The sequence below is a fragment of the Myotis daubentonii genome, chromosome 1 (assembly GCF_963259705.1).
Source record: "Myotis daubentonii chromosome 1, mMyoDau2.1, whole genome shotgun sequence".
Lineage (NCBI taxonomy): Eukaryota > Metazoa > Chordata > Mammalia > Chiroptera > Vespertilionidae > Myotis > Myotis daubentonii.
Genome location: NC_081840.1, coordinates 170,031,008 through 170,052,880, shown reverse-complemented (window position 1 = coordinate 170,052,880; position 21,873 = coordinate 170,031,008). Strand labels below are relative to the sequence as shown.

Genomic DNA, 21,873 nt, shown 5'->3' with positions numbered 1-21,873 from the left:
CTTAGATACCAAACAATATTACTTATTGTTATAGCATTCTGCAACTTTATGAAATTATTCAGCCTCTACCAGCTGCCATTTCTCCTCCCATCACTCTCTCTTTCACTCAATCTCTCTCTCTCTTTCCCTCACATTCTCATTCATTTTCATCCTTCCTCCCTAATTTATTCTCCTTAATGTTTATTTTGCTCTGCTAAGCACAGAGGAGTATTTTCTTAAATCACAGTCTCACTAAGAGGTGGATAAGTGGTCTCTTGCTGACAAAACAATAAATAATAACCTTTCTCTCTTTATGCTTTTTGTTTTTGCTTCTTTTCCAACAAATTTCTCCTGCTCAATCTTATTTCAAAGGCCAAACTTCATCCTAAGCAATTTTTTTTCTCTATGGACGTAATTATAATTACTGTTTATATTTGCATTCTAAAATATACTTTATACACTTTGCTGCTTCTACTAAAATGCATTCTCCTTGAGGGCAGGGTAATATAAAGGATTTCAAGACACAAACATAAATATATCTCTGCCTCTTTATCTTGTTTACTAGCTCTATTTCTACTTCTGTGTTTTATTCAAACCAAATAATGCAGATTTTGTGCATGTGTATGTAAATGTATTTGAGTGTGTATGTTTAAAGAAGAGATGCAGCAAGAACTGGATAAAATGTGGCTTGCAAAATGAGTATACTATATCTTGTTTTGGTTTTTTATTTACATCTCCAAGACTCACTTTAATCGGTCATTAAATAACTCCAACCCTTTATGATAATTTTCATTTCTCAATGACTACATATATAATCTCAACTACAAAATTTTATAGTGGGTTAAACATGCTACAATATTTTATTCCCAACTCAATTCCAGGATTGCAGAGTGCTGCTACACAGGCTCTATCCCGCCAATATCATTGAGTTGGGCTGAATGTGAACCTCTGCAGCACTCTGTTTGATGCATCTACTCCACAAGAGACTGCAGAAGCAATCTGGAGAAGAGAAAGATTTTAAAGCCCTGTCATTAATGGGCACTTGTAAGCATAAGGAGACTTAAAGTGTTTCACCTCAAATGTAGAGTTAGGCCAGTCACTTCACATGTACTTCAGGTAAATAGATTACAAGTAAATTGCAGGCATTTCTTTAAGTGAAAAAAGCTTTTAGATGATTAAATAAGTCTCACTATGACACTATTTTTATCATCATTGAAACTCCATGCAATTTTCTCCTAAGTAAATTTCACTCCCAAATGTATCGCTTAAGTGTGTGATAAAACAATTCTGAAACTATGGCTTCCATTTGCTTCCATTGATCTGCTGGAAAGCAATGTGATTATATACATACAAAATAATTATGCTCCACCTCCAGTGTTGGCTGAGTATCTTGTATCGCACTAACTCTTTCACAAAAGCAGGCAGAACTAGAGGGGCAATGACCCTTGAAAGAAGGAATGTGCAGGAGGAGAGAGTCACATTTATATGGCTTCCCCCCTGAGAACACTGCCAAGTCCATGTACAACTCAAGACAGCTAGAACTGAAGAAGAAAGTTTCAGTTTTATTAGCTTCAGTGTCACAGGATGGGGTTCAGGGCTGCCAATCATCTGCAAATGAAGAGGGAACTTCAGAAAGAAGAGAGCCATAGTAGAAAGAACCTCCAAATCAACATACAAACGGTTATCAAATTCTTTGCTGAGCCTGAACCGTGTATGCGCAGGGGAAAACTCAGGACAGTGGGAAATAGCAGCAGCCCAAACAAGCTTAGCAGACTTAGTTGCCATGCACCACAGAATAGACAAAGTTTAGACTTTGAGTCCTGCCTGATGTAGAAGGGCTGGGCAAACACAGTGGGTATTTTATTAAAATTCTAGTAGGATTAAAATTGAAGACAAACACAATTTCCTTACAAAGAACTGTAAACCTTGGATTTTGCAAAATACAAAAATTTTTTCTACTTATCAAAGACACTATTAAGACAGTAAAAAGCCACACAATGGGAGAAAATGCTTGCTATACATACATATACGTGACTTTGTAGCTCAATGTATAAAAAACTCATAAAAACAATAACAAAAAGACAAGCAACACAATGAAAGCTAGTAAAAGACTTTAACAGTCACTCAAGACAAATTTCCAATAAACACATGAAAATATGCTTAACTAATAGCATTAGTCATCAAGAAAATGCTAATGAAAACCACAATGATTTGTATTTCACATCCACTGGAATAGCTACAATATAGACTGACAACACCAAATACTGGCAAGAATGTGGAGCAACTAGAACTCACAGATATTGATGAAGTAAAGTATGCAGAAACCAGTTTGGAAATCTGTGTGATAGTTTGTTAGTAAACTAAACATCTCTAGCCTATGACCCAGAATTTTCAATCCTACATATTTACCCAGGGGAGATACAATTGTGTTTATAGCAGATTTATTTGTAATAGCTCCAAACTGGAAGCATCCAAATATCCTACAACTGGGGAATGGAAAAACAAATAATGGTCTATTCAGACCACAATACTAGAAGATATAATAAAGAAGGAATGCTGATACACAAACCAATATGATTGTATCTCAAAAGTATTGTGTTCAAAAGAAGTCAGAGACAGAAGAGTACTATACAGTACTATACAGAAAAGTACTATACTATCCAGTTTCATTTATATGAAGCTCAAGAACTGGCAAAAACTAATCTATCCTGGTGATAGAAATTAGAACAGTGGTGTCTAGGGAGATGAAGTTTGACTAGAAGAGGGCAAGGAAAATTTCTAGAGTGATGGAAATGTTCTGTATCTTAATTAGGGTAGTGGATTGATGGGTGCATTGTTTTAAATCAAAACTCATTGAATTAGACATTTAAGATTGGTGCTTTTCATAGTATATAATGCTTATGTCAATAAAAATACTACAGATGGTTGTACTGTGGTATTTGGATTGGATTTGGATTAAGTATAACATGATTATGGTTTGATTGGTTTAAATGATTGTTTTAAATGATTTCAATTAAATACAGCATAGGAAGTTCCTAACTCAGCCCTTCTCTACCCATCATGCCCTGTCTATCCTACCATAAATACCTGGCTATCCTGGAACATGTCCGATTTTCTTTTCATGCCTTTTTCCTCATTCCTATTCCCTAGACTTATATCCTTTCCTCACTCCGTATTCTCTGATAAATTGGGAACCACTCCTATAACTGAGGACCGTATTTAACTGTGTTGTCCTTATAGCTCGGATTCCAAGCGCTGAGGTATTTTTGCATGCTGGTAGTTCCAAAAGTTCATTTATAAGAAAGACCAGTAATTGAATCTACACAAGATTAAACCAGCCAAGAAAGACATGGCTACTTGCTAAATTTTTAAGGCTTCAGTGAAACCTCTAAAGCATTTCTTGTAAAATGCTTACTGCGATTTGCTCTGTGTAATTTCTGGCCAGTGAATAAGCCTTCACATCTTTATTTTCTCACTGCTGGGCCAAGCAGTTGGTGTGATGCTGAATTGTGACAACTGATCACCATATAAATTCCTTTTTAATGCTCTTCTGTAAAGTGTAATAGACTGTGAACTACCATCATCTTGAAATGTCACCATGTTTCCACAACATGACAAAGTAATAGTATGAAAATGCTGAATTTAGTAATTTAAAATCTGCCATGAGCAGTGAGTGATATCACCAATACCAAGTCATAATCTAAGAGTTAGTTTACTCATTTTTCCACTTCATTTTATAAGAAAGTATTTCCATTTTGTTTTTCAGGAAGACTTGTGACATTGCATAGGCACTTGCTTAATAGTCAAATGCTGAGTTTTTCCCTCAAATCTCATATGCATTTGTTCTTTATCAAAGCAATTAATTCAATTAAGTACTATTTTTGCAGTGAGCCTAGAAGAAATTCTCTGCCTTCAAAGTGCTTTGAATATAATTGGAAATCCTAATGCATAGTATGAAAGAGTTCATAAGAAAATAAAGGTCTATTGAAATCCAAAACAGTAGGTTATGTGTGTGTTCTCCAGTGATTCTAGAAGGGTGAAAAGTCATCCTCTTCCATAGCAGCAAATATCTTCTAATTGTAGTCACTAGCCTCATGTAGTCACTACTTAACTTTTAAAATATTAAAATTAAATAAAATATAAAATTCAGTCCCTCGGTCACGTTAGTCACATTTCGTGTGCTCATTAGCCATATGTGGCTAGCAGCTGCCATCATGGACAGTACAAGTAGAGAATATTGCCTTTTCAAAACATTCTATTGAGCAGTGTTGTCTGGGTCACACTTATACTTGATGGGTCTCTGGAACTATGCTGCTTTACATAAGATGGTTTAACTTAATAATAGTACCCTATGCATCTTTGTCCTGACAAAACACTATGATCTGTTTATATATTGCCAGGATTCTTGTCCCAGCATCTAGAAGGGTTCAGGAAATCTGGAGAAGGCTGTGCATAGATTAAATAGGAGTCCAGAGATGAAGCATAATTTTGAAAGGCATTTGGGGGTCAAAGGAGCTTAGCTTAAAGGAAAGTAAGATCTAAGTTCTAAGTTCTCCTCTTCTCAGGACCCCATGCTTTTTATTAACACAATTTGTCCTGAGGCGAGGCAGAGATATACACTTCAAAGGGAATACACAAGCATTGTCAGAATGGGGGAATTAGCCTACAACTGTTCAGGTGTTTGGCCAGTAGGAGGCAATAGCATGTAGATTAAGATGCCCTGAGCTGTCTGGCAGCCAACAGTCATCCCTTTTCAGGTTTGGGGAGATGCCCTCAGCCATTCCTAACATGTGTGACTCAACCCTGTTGAGTCCCCAAGTTCCATCAACCTTTTGATGAAATTCTTGAAATTATGACATGCTAGAATTGGCTTCCGGCAATATATGGCAGAAATATTGAGCTATCACAAACTTTTGTTATTACTTGATTCTTCTTATCAATGTTTAGAATTAGAGTATGATTGTTGAATGAATAGAGAGATCAAAATATGGTGGTCTTAGTGACAAAAAAATAATAGCTCTTCATAAATAAGAAGTATGCATTATGTGTTGCTCCTAATAAGATTAGACCCTTTGTTAGGCATAGGCGAAGCAATGGTACTGGAATAAAAAGGCTGCAGTCTTGGCCTACCAGGAGTTTACAGTTACATGGGGTTGAGCAAAATGAAAAGAGGCAAATAGAGTGTTCCAAAGTGTTATTATAGGAGTACATACAAGGTTCAATGGATCATATACAAGGCCCACTAACCCCAGCCTGGAGGTCAAGGAGAACTTCCTGGAGTAAGTGATAGAAAGAGGATAAAAGAGAGTAAGCCTGAGAGAACAATGTGGACAGAAAAATATTTCAAGCAAAAGAAAATGAATGTATAAGAACTAAGGGCAAAAAATAATATAAACCATTTAAGAAATTGTGAGTATGAGAAATAAGAATAAATGTTGTTAATGCAAAAAGTGAACCCAGTTGAAGATAAAATTGACTTCTTATGAAAGTTGAGGTATCTAACTTATTTTACGATTTGGTTTATTTTACAATATAATTTCAAAACTAAAATTTCTACCTAGTATATTTCAGAATATGCACACACATACAGACACAAAGAGTGGTTGGGAAAGGGAGGTGTAAATGGATAGTTTGCAAATCCTAGCAATGTTAGCATATATTTGTACGCATCTTGTTTTTTTTCCAAGCCTCTGCCATTTTAATTTTTTATTAACATATCATTCTGATTTGTTATTAACATTAAATATATATATATCAGTGGTTCTCACAGACTGAATAAAAATAAATCAATTTTTAGAGCAAAGTAATTATGAGAGAGTAATTATGAGTATGTAATTATGAATACCCTAGTACTTATAGATTTATGAATCAACATAATACTTAGAAATTTATAAATCAACATAGGACTTAAAAGGTAACTATTATTTTATTATATATTTTAATGATGCCATTAAAAAATTCTAATTATAAGTAAAAATATTCCAGTTTTTTATTTAGTATGTTTTTACTCTACATCCCCAAAATGGTAAATTTGACTTTATGTAATTGACAAAATATAAATTAGATATCAATAAACTTAACTTTTAAAATAACTTATTTAATTACATATTTTATTTACATGTGTGTAATTTTTATAAATGTAAAAATGAAATTACACATTCCATTTTTAGACCATTGCTGTATTTTTGCTTTTTAGCTTGACTTTCCCCTATTTTTTTCTCCTCCTCTACCTCCACCCATATTTTTCTAGCTTCAAAAGGTAACCAATGGGCCCTAGCTGGTTTGGCTCAGTGGACAGAGCGTCAGCCTGCGGACTGAAGAGTCCCAGGTTCGATTCCAGTCAAGGGCACATGAATGGGTTGTGGGCTTGATCCCCAGTGGGGGACATGCAAGAGGCAGCCAATCAATGATCCTCTCTCATCATTGATGTTTCTATCTCTCTCTACCTCTCCTTTTCTCTCTGAGATCAATAAAAACATCTTTTTTAAAAAAGGTAACCAATGGAATCCATTGCCATAGATATTAATATTGTCAGTAACCTACTGTTATCTTATTTTGCACTCACCTAGCCACTAAATGAATGAGTTTGATATTTTCATATGCTTGTTGGACATGTATATTTGTTCCATTTTGATTTTCCTCTTCAGGTGATTTATTTATTTTTCTTTTGCACCCTCTATTTTTTGCTTACTAGCTAGAGAAACAATGTATATTTATAAATATCAACACGAGCCTCTGTGTTCCTTTTTTTTTTTCCTAAACTATTGGTCTTTTGCTCAGTTTGTGTATGTATCTTTTGCCATACAAAGGTGTTTGAAAATCATTTATGTAAAAAAGTCTGTTACATATTTTTTTCTGAATTTCATATATTGGTCAAAATGTCTTTATATCATATACGCTACCCTAGTTTTTCTTGCATGGCTCTTAGTATTTTATTTTGAACTATTTAGTCCAACTGAAAATTATTTTTATTTGGAATAAGAAAAAATTTTATTTTCTTCCACATAGCCAGTTCTACCAACATTCATTAATATGTTCACCAAATTTTTAGAGAGACAACCCAGAACACAACTATACCAGACAAAATACACACATAATAATATAATGTATACTAAATAATTATATATATGCTATCACTTTAACATAAAAATATGAAAATGGACATTTATTTGAAATTACATATTATTCTGTTTTATTCATTTCTTATTACAAAATGTTATTATTTAAATAAAAAATAGGATTATTTAACTGTCAAATAGTTGTGACTAATAGTAGCACTAATTAAACAACTAATATTTGATTAAAATATAACAGTATTTTAATAAGGTTTTCTTCTGTTAAAGCAGTTATTTCTATTTTTTTTAACCCCTTTAGATATTTAAATATTGTGGGCTATATTTAAGACATCAATGTAAGATGTTTTAAAAGGGGAAAATATTGCTATTGACTATATTCAGTAGCAATGATACATTTCTGCCTCACAATATGGTAGGATAATTTGACTCCTTCCCTTTCCATTTCCAATAACACTTCTCTGAATGGCCTGCAACCGTTAGAGCATCCTCTTTTTCTTTTCTGTAGTGATAACACTGAGTAGATTCAAACATAAATTTCACTTTGGCTTGCACTCTTCTCTTATCAAACCCACCACACACTGACTCTGGTGTCATTCCAATGTGATGACATCAGGTGAAGCTAAATATGCTCTTAACAACAGTGGCTGAACATGAACTACTTAGGAGTTTACTTACTAGCAATAGCAGGTACTATAACTTGTAGGAATGAGTTTCAAGATGTCAAAAAAATGTTCATATACTTTGCCTCTACAAGCTTGCTTTTCTAGACCAGTTTTTTTGTTCATCTCAATTTTTGCACCAATAAATTCATCGTATAGACTAAATATGGCTAAGATATCCATTATTTTCAGGCATTCTGAAGCACACTGGATGTCTTCATAAGTTAAAGTTCTCTTGCTTAGGAAAATGATTTTAAAGTTTGCAGCGGTGATTCGAATTTGTGAAATCAGTGCTGGACTCCAAAGAAGTTACAGGTTTAGTAAAGAAATTGAGCAAGTCCTGCATAACTTGGCTGCTCTTTTCTATTGGCCATTTGTTGTTGTTGTTGTTGTTCTGAAGTAGTCTCATCTCAAAAAATATGTCATTTTTTTACTATACATTTTTGTCATAAAATTAAACAACTCAGGCATAGTCAATTCATCTTTTTCCAGACACCCTAAGGTTTCCACAAAAATTACCAAACAAGTTTAGAAGAATAATATATATTTTCTGTTTTGCTGTAATCTTTTTTCCTTTGTCATCCTGAATGTATTTCTAAATTAGAGGACACTCTTCTTGTCCCATGTTGGAAAATGTGATTTCATGGCAATCTCACATTTTAAATATTAATACCCATCTTGTAAGCATATGTCTAAAAAGGCCATCTTCTTCATTTCTATTAAATAAAACTTAAGCCCTAGCCGGTTTGGCTTAGTGGACAAAGTATCGGCCTGGGAACTGACGGGTCCCAGGTTTGATTCCAGTCAAGGGCACATGCAGGGGTTGTGGACTCCATCCCCAGTGGGGGGCAGGCAGGGGGCAGCCGATTGACGATTCTCTCTCATCATTGATGTTTCTATCTCTCTCTCCCTCTCCCTTCTTCTCTGAAATCAATAAAAAATATATTTAAAAAAATAAATAAAAACTTGATAAGTTCTTCTGCACATTGTGAGCATACTAAAAAGTAAACAAAACTTTAAATTATGAAAACTTCACTATCATAGGTGAGCAACTCATGACCCTTTTTTGCCATGTTGTATAAAAGGTGTGCAGAACATATTGCAGATAAGATCTTTTCATTTTCTTTAATAAGAAGTTCACCCACTGAATGGAATTTGCCAAAGTTTATGTTGCCATATCTGCAGACTATTCAGAGAGAAGACCAAAGCCTTGTATTTGGATATCAGGAGCCGTTTGTTTTATGCTTTATTGTGCAATTTTATTAAAATCTTCATAGAAATCAAGAAGATAGTTTGACACTACATTTTTAAAATTAAAATACCTAAGAGTCAGCAGGATTATTATTTTTGTGTGAATGTTGTCGCTGTGACACATAACTTTACTGTGGAAAACATGAAATCTGAAAGAGTCAGCTCTACACTGTAAAGATTCTACTCATCTGTTATCAAAATTTCCTCCTTTAGTTTTTCTACAGCGCAGTTTATTTAACACCTCAAAATCAGGGAAAATAGCTTTACTCAGTTTCATAGAGCTATCAGGGGAGCAATACAATAATGTATGTTTGTTCGTGTGATATGCTGAAACCAGTTCCTCCGCTGATATTTTCTAGTGAGCATTGGCATCTTTGGGGAGACACAAAACTTCTGATTGATTTAGAATCTTCTGAGTGCTTTCACATTCCCTTTGTTACCACACTTAATTCCAAATTCTTCTCTGCATCTTATGTAGCTAGCTGCTTTGGTTACTTGTATCCTTCTATCATAAGATAGCAAGTTAGCCTTCTGTTTGGTTGATATCTGGGTCATGCTGGTATTAGTATTATAATCATTCTCATTTTTATCACCCGAACTCTTAGGAACACATGGTCACTGTATTCACAATGTTAAAATTTAAATTAGCATCAGCTGGATACCAAGAACAAACAGTCAATCTACAGGCAAAAGACTGTAAACAGTCATGATTACATGGAGTTAAGTTGCACACTTGAGTCTCAGAATGATGGATGATTCATTATTGTCAACAGCAAGGTACAATTGCCAACATAAGCATTCAGGGGGAAAAATAGTGACAGCCACTGCAGAAGGCAGATAACTTGTGTCATATCTATCTGCTACAAAAATAGTCAATGCCAGCCCCTATCTTTTTCTTAATATGTTTTTATTGATTTCAGAGAGGAAGGGAGGAGAGACAGAAACATCAATGATGAGAATCTGATTGGCTGCCTCCTGCACGCTCACCACCAGGAATTGAGCCCACAACATGGGCATGTGCCCTGACCTAGAATCGAACCATGGCCTCTTGGTTCATAGGTGGACACTCAACCACTGAGCCACACCCGCTGGGCCAGCCCCTATCTTTTAAGATGCTGTATGGATTTTGTACTTCCCCTGATTTTCTGTATCCATTGCCAAAACCTGGTTTCCCTTGACATCGGGCTTTCAGTGCTACATCCCAGGGAAACTGGGACAGTTGTCCCCCTAGTTCTTCCATCTGATCCTGCAGGGCATTTATGAGCATTCTCCTTCAATTCATCTGTTCAATTTTCTGTTCAAGAAATTAAGGTTTGATCGTTAGTTTGTAGCCAGATAGACTTGTTTAGACTCACAGCTGAATCTGGCTAGGTGCTCTGTTTATTTTTATTTTAAATCGGAATCTTACTATCACCACAGTGCTATTCCCCAAAAATGTGTTCTGCTTGTTTTGGCTCATCTTTCCCTCTCTGACTATGCCATTCACTGTGTGGGTTGTTATTTTTCATTGTCAGCTCGTGGAGACTCAAGCTCAATTGTTGGATTATTTCAGGATTGACAGTCTTGCTAACAGCAGAAGATGAAATGTCCTTGTAGTAGTACAGAAGAAAGTGATTCACAAATACCCTTCTGAGGCACCTACAAGAAGCTGTGGTTCTCTAGTCTTCTGGTCTGTCTCAAATTCCAGAACTGGGAGATCTCTGCCCACCTATTCAACTCCTTCCTGGCCAACTTAAAGGCAACAGATCAGACGTATTCATGGGAACAAATGTAAGGAATGAGGGCAGGAGGACTTGAGGTCCACAGATTCCTGTGAACCACACATTCCTGCAAATTTAGTTTCTCCATTGCCTTCTCTTAAAGGTGCCACTGGTTTTCTCAGACACTCATCCAGATCTTTCCCATACAGAATGGTCCAGATCTTTCTTATACAGAATGGTCCAGAACACCAGGCCTTCTAAACTCTGTCTTCTAGACCCTAACAGCCATTTGTTTGAAGATAATGTTTTATAGTGCTTTCCAAAACTTTAAAAATAATTTGTATTCCAATAGTCTCTAAAAAGAGAGGCAAAGGATAAGAATTAGAGGTAGACAAACTACTTTTTTCTAAGTTAAAAGATATTTTTAAATAAGCTGATAGTTGTTTTAAACACATTCATATCTTTCTTGTGAAAATTTGTGCATATGATGCCTATCTTTGGGCACAAATTCAAATTTAATAATAATAGCAGATAAAATATGGCAGGCCAGCAATTAAGGCAGCAATAAACAAAAACACATATATTTTAAAAGTCAGTCTTAAGCACTAAAGTTTGGACTTGGGCATGATTTATTGTGCTGGATAAATTCAGAAGAATTGATGAATGAAGTTAAATTATTAATTTGCACAAAATGGGAGAGAACACCATCTAGAACTACATGTCATAAATATTAAAGCCATTCCCATCTTAAGAACTTATATGGGCAATAAATTATGAGGGCCAGTATAGATCTAGGCTGGGTTAATCATAATTCTTTATAACCATAATTCACAATCACCTAATCCCCCACTGACCATTAGTTTAAATAGTAAAGAAGTTAGCAGCTTAATGTGCTAGGTAAGAACTGGTTTCTTCCCTATCATCCTCTTAATTTTTGCTTGGGGAGCAAAAATAAAATTCCATCCTGCAGCCTTTATTTTAACTTGAAAAATCTTTGCTTTTGTTTTCATGCCGAAAATGAGAAATGCTTAGGTAGCAATGATCACAAAATCAACAAGCTTCTGAGGTCCAGAATTATGTAAACCTGATATTCATTCATTACAATGATTTTGAGCAACCTTTTTTTCAACTCTTATTTATCATAAAAATGTGATGATGTGGCATTAAAGAGGTGCATTACTTTCATGGTTCTTGCCACATATTATATTGCATTATTTTTATTTGCATAAATATTTCTCAAACTAGATAGCCTATGCCTTTGATATGGAATATTTGGACTGGAACCCAGATTCTTTGTCCACCAGAATCAAAGAATGAATCCACGGACAGGATGTGGTATAGCAAAGGTGGAGATTTATTGAAGAACAAGTACAGACTCCCACATGGGGAGAGGGAAAGAGTCCCACAGAACTGACTCCCATGTGAGGAGGGGGAAAGGGTCCCACTGAGTTCCTTTTCCCTATGGCTTATAAAGGCTGCAGATCCTGGTGCCTTGATATCCCCTCTGATTGGTCACTATTCCCTTAGACTGGTTACTATAGTGACTCCTGGGCTCAAAGGTTGAACCTCAGATGGGACATGTGAGGTTCTCCCCGCCACAAACACACCCTTCCGTGTTGTTTTTCTATTCCCTTCTGGCTTTCTTCCTCTCCTTCTGGATGAAGGGCTTCCTTCCCTTTATTTTGTAAGTACAGGCCTTTTGCTGTTCCCAGCTCCCCCGTTCTATGGAAATATACCTTCTGGTGCTCTGCAGCCCTGTGCTTTCCTCCATGGTCCCCTTAATTTCCAAAATTTCTAAAATTTCCTAAACCTGTCCTATCTTACCCCTAATATTCCTGTTTCACCTTGAAGGCAAAAACACTGTATCTCAAATGTTCTTGCATTTCTATGGCAAATATCTCACAGAAATGTATCTTTAATGTAGTGGGGAAAAGCATAAAAGATGACCTTGAGGTCAAATTCCAAATCTACCACTAATAATTGGTATGATTGTTTTATCAAGTTCCATTGCTGCACCTAAGCGTTAGATATCATAATAATAGCTTGACAGGGTTGTAAAGAACAAATACATTTATGTGTAAAATGCATTTTTTAAGAGTGAAAAATGTTTTATAAATGTTAGTTGCTATCATGAGGAAGAAATGGATGACAGAGTGAGGATATTCCTTCTTCGGTAAGAGAAATATTGTCTTACCCTTTTGTTTAAATGTCATCTTTCCACAATTGCTCCCAATGAATTTTTTTAATAAAAAAGGATAATCTTTGATGTCTTTTTTAGTTAAAGATTTTGAAGTGAGTTTTTAAGGAATTTGCTAAATTAAAGATTCGTATGCAAAAGAATGTGGTTTTCTAATTAAAACCAAAGTCATTGGGATAACAGGTAGTGATGCAAGTAGTGAAACTCTATTTGCTTATTGCCTTGGCTTTTGCAGTTATACAGGAAACCATGGCTTAATGAATTGTAAAGGAAAGTACCTTCAGCAATAAATCACTCTAGAGATGTTGAAACAGGGGCATACAGGACAAGAAGATTCTATAGCGGAAGAGAAATATGCCATAATCCATAACACGAGGAGGAGCACAGGTGTAGATTTTGAAAATACATTTTCCCACCCTACAGTTTACTTGGCAAGAAAGGCAAATATTTGAAAAAATAACATGGAATGTTTACAGTTCTTCACCTAAAAGATGGAAAATTACAGAAAACTAGGAGGTTAAAAGAGTGTTTCGTGAACAAGAAATGGTCTCCAAAGGGTATCTATTTTTAATCAGTTAGGCACTAAAGATAAGGAACTTGAATAGTTGGGGTTTTCTTGTAAAACTGTTTCAGTTGCCAGAATATTTGAGCAGGCTGTCCTGATTCCCCTCAATGAAAATTAAGTTTCCTTTTCTTTTAACCACATTAACACTTCAAGCTTCTTTTATGGTACTTACTATAATATGTTTTGTGTCACAGAAATTACTGCTTGACCTATCTCCACCTACTGCTGAGTTGTAAACAGCTTGAGGGGAGGGGCCCATATTTACTCACATTCAGGATAATAATTAGTAGCGAGGGGGGATTTGAAAAATGATTATGGGAAAAATGGAACAAAACCTAGTCCCTAGCATTATGTCAGCAGTGAGAAATGTATCATAAGCTATTGGTGGGGGTAAGAGATCAACTAAACGACTTGTATGCATGCATATAAGCATAACCAATGGACATAAGACACTGGGTGATAGGGGAGGCTAGGGGACTGTCTAGGGCGGGGGGATAAAATGGATACATATGTAATACCCTTTGTAATACTTTAAGCAATAAAAAAAAATAAGCTATTGGCATCTCAGCACTATGATGAGGATACAGGTGTTGAGCATCAGTAGCTACTGAGGTCCATCCATCACCACAGCATTCTAGTATATCTCCTTTGCGAACCAGAGATTGATAATATTGAGGTAGATGTCACTTTGGATTCTTTTCCTCACAAATGGGTCTGGAATATATTGACATGGAGCTCCCAAAGTTCACTCTTGCCCTCTGGTTAGCCTGGCCTGAAGCACTCTGCTGGCACGGTAGCCCCTGATAAATAAATTAATGGCCCACAATTCAGCTACTTATCCAAACATGAGCTCCAGAGCTAAGACTAGTTGATAATGTTGAAGTATATCCACCTAGGATTGAAAATTTTCTGCACCAAATCTTCAATTACGTATTCTGTTGAAAAGTGACTTTAGGTTTTGTTGATGAGTTATTTTTCTAGATAGTTTTAATTTAATGTTAAAAACCATCCAAAGGATAGTGATTGCATGTTTTAGTAGATAAAAAGGCCAGGAATATTTTTAAAAGCTAAAATAGTTGGGGTTACTATGCCGTATTTTATTGAGATTGCTACAGGCTATAATCATACTACTTTAATGGTTCTCTTTGTAAAAATGCATTCACAATGCTTCTTTAACGTTAGAGTTACTAGACACATGTGTATAATAGCAATGATCATGTTACCATACATTTAAGTAGCACTCTACAGTTCACAAAGTAGTTGCAACAGTGTGAGAACAATTTACTTACAGAAAAAGCAGTATGTCCCAAACAGGAGAGGTCCCTTGAGGGTAATAAAGAAGCTGCAAGGGGATCCAGGATGTCTGAGTGGCTGTTCCAAACAGAAGAAAATAACAGCGAAGTAGGTTGTTAGAGGGCGCTTCAAGGTCACTGCTATCTTTCTGTTACTGTAGGATCAGACCCAGCTAGCTAAAAACTGATATGAAAGTTGGTGATCAAGGGTTGCAGAATATGCCACCAGAAAATTTGCCCCTCCGGCATATTGATTCTTTTGAGCTGTAAAGCACTTGAAAAATGACAAAAGCAGCCCTAGCTGGTTTGGCTCAGTGGATAGAGTGTCAGCCTGCAGACTGAAGGGGCCCAGGTTCCATTCCAGTCAAGGCTTGTGGGCTTGGTCGACCCCCAGTTGGGGGCGTGCAGGAGGCAGCCGATCAATGATTCTCTCTCATCACTGATGTTTCTATGTCTTTCTCCCTCTCCCTTCCTCTCTGAAAGCAATAAAAAATATATTTTTTAAAAAAATAAAGAAAAATAACAAAAGCAGGAAGAAGCTTTCTCCGACTCCCCTTATTTGTCTAAAGATAAAAGAAACCCAGTTGTCATACATTTCCTCCCTAGGAATTTCATCAACCAGAATGATGACTCTCATCAAAGAAGAAACCAGAAGTCGACACCACACTCAGACAAACTTTGGCACAAACTCTCACACTTCCCACCCATTTTTCTAACGGCCATTCTTTCCTGAAATCACTCACTCCCCCTTAGGAGGCCTGCTTCCCCACTCCCCACAATGTAGATGGTCTTTAATACTGAATTCTAAACACCCTCTTTGAGTTACTCATTTTTATCTGACTTATCTCCACATGAGCTATACATGTTGATAAGTTTCTGTTTGTTTTCCTTTTAGTATAGAGGTCTCTGAAGGTTAGAGGGAAATTCTTTTTTTCTCTCCTACAATGAAAAGTGCAAAAGATCAAAAAAGAATGAAAGGATTGAGAGATAATCCTGTGGATATAAGTAATCAATCAATGTAGAAGAAACCTGCAAGTATTTTTCCCTATCTCACACCAACACTCCAAAAACCTGCTAGTTTTTATAATTATAACAAACCTCATGTATATCAAATTATTCCTGATTGTATTACTCATTTTTATTAAAATGCATTTTTATTCACAAATCGGTGTACATCAGCTATCAAGGTTTTCAACTTTCAAAATTGTCAAAAAGCTTATTCCCAGGACTTGAATGTCAACCATTCCAATGTAATAAGTTGGGTTAATATCTGGAATTTACATTTATAACATAAGACTCCCCAGGTAACTCTAATGGTATTAAATTTAACACCACATTTTGAGAAGCACTGAACCCTAGTACCAAACATAGTCTCTAGTGTGCAGTTAGCTCTGTGTGAGTTGTTGCATAGAATGATTTCTTCAGGGAAAATTATTTTCTCTGTGTCAATATTTCTTGGTTTCAAGTATACAATTCAGTATTGTTAACTATACTCACTATACATTGAATCTACAAAATTTATTCATCTTGCCTAATTGAAACTTTGAATCTTTTGACTAATATCTCTCCATTTCCCCCCATCCCCCTAAAGACAGAGAAACAGCAATCATACTATTAATCCCCAGAGGGAAAGTAGGGGAGGGTGGGGGTAAGGGGAAGAGATCAACCAAAGGACTTGTATGCATGCATATAAGCCAAACCAATGGACATGGACAACAGGGGGATGAGAGCATGAGTTGGGGGCGGGGGAGGTTAGGGGTTAATTGGGGGATGAGGACAGATTTGTAATACTTTAACCAATAAGGAAATTTAAAATAAAATAAAATAAAATAAAACTAGAATATAGTTTCAAAAAAAAAAAAGAAAGAAAGATGAAATACACTGAGTGGCCAGATTATTATGACCACCCCATCAGTACTTCATTGACACTTCCAAAAATACTGAATATTGAAAACTTCCTAAGCAAATACTCTCAAGGTTTTATTATTGTTATTATTTGCATAACTAATTCACTGTATTGTACTGATGGGGTGGTCATAATAATCTGGCCTGTCATAATAATCTGACCACTCAGTATATATTCTATTATATATTTCCTTTATCCATCCACCCATTAGTAGACATTTAGGTTGTTTTCATATCTTGGCTCTTGTGAATAGTGTTGTGATGAATATGGGAGTGCAGATATCTCTTTGAGATACTGAATTCATTTCCTTTGGATATATTCCCAGCACTGGGATTGTTGGATCATTTGGTAGTTCTATTTTTAATTTGTTGAGTAATCTCCATAACAATCGCACAATTTGCATTCCCTCCAATAATGTGCAAAGGTTCCCTTTTCTCCACATTTTCACCAATATTGATGTTTTTTTAGTAATAGCCACTCTGACAGATGTAAAATGATATCGCATTGTAATTTCATTGGCATTTATTTCCGTGATGTTGAGTATCTTTTTGTATATCTATGACCTTTTGTATGTCTTCTTTAACTAATGTATTTTTTTCCTTTTTAAATACAGGTATTTAGTTTTTTTGCTATTTAGTTTTAGGTGTTCCTTATATATTTTGGATATTAAATCCTTTTCAGATTTAGGGTTTGCAATTTTTCCCCATTCCATAGCTTGCTTTTTTACTCTGTTTAGTATTTCATTTGCTGTGCAGAAGGTTTTTAACTTGATGTAATCTCATTGGTTTATTTTTGCTTTTGTTGCCTGTGATTTTGGTTGCGTCATATTCAAAAATCATTGTTCAGACCAATGTCAAGACAATTTTCCTATGTTCCCTATGTATTCTTCTAGGGGTTTTATGGTTTCAAGTCTTTAAGTTTTGAATCACTTTTGAGTTGATTTCTGTACATGATGTGAAATATGGGTTCAATTTAATTCTTCTGCATGTGGGATATCCAGTTTTCCCAACACCATTTATTGAAGAAGCATTTCTTTCCCCATTGTATGTCCTTGGCAAATTTGTAGAAGATCAGTTGAATATTAAAGCATTAATCTATTTCTGGGATCTCTATTTTGGTCCGTTAATCTCTATGTCTGTTTTATGCCAATACTATTAGTATAGTGTTTTGATTTCTGTAGTTTTGTAACATATTTTGAAATCAGGTATCATTATGCCTCCAGCTTTGTTCTTCTTGTTCAGATTGCTTTGGCTATTTTGGACCTTTTGTGGTTACACACGAATTTTAGAATTTTCTTTTTCTACTTCTTTAAGAAATGCCATTGAATTCTGATAGGGATGGCATTGAATTTGTAGATCACTATGCACAGGGTGAACATTTTAACAGTATTAATTGTTTCAAGCTATGAATACAAAGTGTCTTTCCATTTACATGTCTTTTTTAGTTTCCTTCATCACTGTTTTGTAATTTTCGGGTTAAAAATCTTTTACCTCTTGATTAGGTGTCTTCCTAAATACTTTATTCTTTTTAATGCTCTCATAAATGGGATTTTTTTCAAATTTCCTTTTTGTATAGTTCATTGTTTACATATAGAAATGCTATTGATTTTTGTATGTTGCAACTGTACTGGATTTATTCGTTTTAACTTTTTTCGTTTATTCCTTAGCATTTTCTACATGTATGATCATGTCACCTGCAAAGAGAGATAATTCCCCTTTCTCCTTTCTTATTTGGATCCTCCTCTTTCTTACCCAATTGTCCTGGCTAGCACTTGCATGACTATTTTGAATAGCAGTCGTGGCAGGGGCATCCTTGCCTTGTACCTTTACAGATCTGGAGCCAAGTCCACAGTGGGACAGGGCTGCTTATGGGACTGCCTCCAGGACCACAGTTGTCAGCCAACCAGGGGCCTGCCTTCTCAAAGTATTCTTCCTCAGTCCTGGACTCCACCAGGGTTTCACAACTTGGACCCCAAGGCTCATAAGGGCACTTGTATTCATGGATTGCTGTCATATTGTTGTTTCTGTGCGGGACTAAATCTGGGGATCTCCTAATCCCCTGTCTTGCTGACATCACTTCAACTATCTGTATTCATATTTATTTTGATTTTTTCCTAATCAGATATGCCAGGAAATTACTTCCCTTTCAAGAAACAAATGGATTTATTTATATAATTATTCTGTTTATTTAATGAGTTTATTAATTTTTACATTTATGTATAATAATTTTCTAAATAAACTTTAAGATTAGGGAAGGAGAGGGGACAGGGAGAGATTAAAGAATTTATATGCATGGACATAGACAATAGTGTGGTGAAGGTCTGTGGGTGGCAGGAGGGTGGTGGTGGTGGTATAGGGTGGAGGGGACCAATGGGGGGAAAAGGGGGACATCGGCAATACTTCCAACAATAAAGATAGTTTTGTTTTTTTAAAAAAGAGAGAGATTTTTTTACATTTTATAAATTTACAACCCAGGCAATGAGTGATTACTGAGAGAAAAATATATCAGCACTAAAAGATATTTTAAACAAACCAGAATAAAGTTGTGCTTCCTAAATGATGATAGAGAAGGTTGTATAATTATTTTTTTCTCATTGCAATGCCCACCTAGGGGCTTTCTTCTAAATCCAGCTGCAAGACTGTTATAAACCATTCTCTGCAAAGGATTAATTTAGGACATAGGAAAAGAAATATATCTTGCCAGCAAGGCAGTGTTGATTATTTCTCTTTAATGTAAGTTGTACATGCAGCATTCATTTAGAATATAGGTCACTTGCAAGGAGCTGATCCCCATATTTGGTGTGAGCAAACCCTACTTGGCTTAGAAACCTAATAACCCAAAGAAGCCAAGATCTCTTGTAACAGCTCTAAAAGCATAACTTCCAGGGTCACCAGAGAAACAGGCCCAATTACAAGAATTGCTGCATTCCAAGAAGCTCAAAGACATGGCTTCCTTTCATGTGTTTATTGTTCTCCCTGGCCAGGTGACATTTACTACACAGGGGTCATTTTACTAGAAGCTGTGTTACCTGGGAAACATAGTTAACATTCTAATTGTATCCAGCTTCCAGGAGAACAGAGCGATAAATTAACCAAAATCCAAATTCTCATTCCAAATAGGTGCTTAGAAATATGGGACTTATTATTTTTTGCACAATTAAATAAATACTAATGCAATTTTTTGTCCTGTCTTTATAACTTAGTATTCCTACCTTAAATCCTGTTTTTTTCTTTTGTTCTCCATGTTTTTACAGGTAAAATATGGAAACTATGCTTTTGTGTGGGATGCAGCTGTATTGGAGTATGTGGCTATCAATGACCCAGATTGCTCCTTTTATACCATTGGGAACACTGTTGCTGATCGGGGATATGGAATTGCATTGCAGCATGGCAGTCCTTACCGGGATGTTTTCTCACAAAGGTAAGGTTTGTGTGTGTTCTAAATAAAAAGAGAGGAAATATAGAAAAAGAAAATTCACTTGGTTATCCTATTTAGTTTATTGTATTTTGTTTCCTTTATTTGAAAAAGCATAATAAATAGCAACAAAAAAGGTAGTTATATGACATTCATTTCCTAAAACATGTACTAAAGTATTGTTTTTCTCATAAAAAAGGGGAAAATATCACTGCACATAACTGGTTTTAATCTCAAAAAATAAGTAAATATATATATGTCTAAGCCAGGGGTCCTCAAACTTTTTAAACAGGGGGCCAGTTCACTGTCCCTCAGACCGTTGGAGGGCCAGACTATAGTTTAAAAAAAACTATGAACAAATTCCTATGCACACTGCGGTGGCAAAAACACCTGGCGGGCCGTAGTTTAAGGACCCCTGGTCTAAGCGACCATTACAACCAGATGACCGGCCAATAGCTATAATGCACACTGACCACCAGGGGGCAGCAGCAGGGGGCAGACGATCAATACAGGAGCTGCCCCCTAGTGGTCAGTGCACACCCACAGCCAACCTCCTGCAGCCGGACAACCAACCATGGTCCCTCCCCCTAGCCATCCAGCCCCCATCAGGACTGGGCAAGATGGCCTTATGGGCCCTGATCACCGGCCTAGCCAAGGAACCCCACCCATGCATGAATTTGTGTACACCAGGCCTCTAGTTGTTATATAAAAGAAAGTACCGTTTTAATATTTTTTTAGAATTTAATTGAGCAATTTAGTGTGTGTGAATTTTTAGACTGTCATAGTTAGCAAAATTGATTTATTTCTAAGAACACCATATAATAACATAAATTTCAGGACCAAGTTAAAGTTCTGATATACTAAAGCACATAATGACAGGGATATTCCCATCTGAATTTATAAAATAATATTACAGTCCATCACTGTATGTCAAAAAGTATGAGGCTTCTTCATGCAATTAAGGAAACAGGTTAATAAAATTTACACCCATCCCTTGGAACTGGAGAGCATTATGCTAAGTGAAATAAGCCAGTTGGAGAAAGATAAATATCACATGATCTCACTCATAGGTGGGATATAATGATCAACATAATTTGATGAACAAAAATAAATCCAGAGACAAATGGCAGAGGAGATGGGGAGGTTAGAGAGCAACCAAAGGACTTGTGTGCATGCGTATTAGCATAACAATGGACACAGACACTGGCGGGGGGGGGGGGGGGGGGGGGGAGGGGGGAGCTTGCCCGGGGTGGGAATGGCTTGGGGGGAGGGTCAATCAGGAAAAAGGGAGACATATGTAAAACTTTAGACAATAAATTAAAAGAAAACTATTGTGGAAGATAAATGTGCAAAAATTAAAAATGAATTATAATGCATTGCAAAATTTTAAGTGAGTTGTTTGTATATCATCAAATAAGGGCATTCTTTTATTTTGGGAAGCTACATTCTTCTGGAGCTTTATAAAGAGTGCTCCCTTAAAAAAAAATTTACCCGTCCTTAAATCAGAATTTTCTATTATATGTTGTTTAGTAAAGAAGATTTTGAATGTATATGTAATATTAACAATATATATATAAGAGGCTTGGGCCTGAAAGATCACTGCATTCCATTCTCTCAGCTACAAACAAGCTTGGACCTAAGAGAGACTAGTAATATCTTTCAGGTAGAGGTATAGTCCATTGACACTGATAGTGCACCTTGTTTATATTCTAGTATCCTTCTACATATTTTCTAAAAGCAAATGCCAGACCAAGAGGGCAGTTCCAGGTAGTATTAATGCCTCAAATTTCAAACTATTTGAGTTGTATTCCTCCTAATTTTAGGATAACGAAAA

General features: G+C 35.9%; 1 protein-coding gene across 1 annotated transcript in view; it reads left to right on the top strand.

Annotated features, from left to right (window-relative positions):
- GRID2 (glutamate ionotropic receptor delta type subunit 2) overlaps window positions 1-21,873 on the top strand; it is a 1,378,765-nt gene that overhangs the window by 1,202,102 nt on the left and 154,790 nt on the right. Inside the window, exon 14 of the mRNA XM_059665394.1 lies at window positions 19,879-20,045. Coding sequence (XP_059521377.1) covers window positions 19,879-20,045 — 167 coding nt within the window. The remainder of the gene's footprint in view (window positions 1-19,878; window positions 20,046-21,873) is intronic.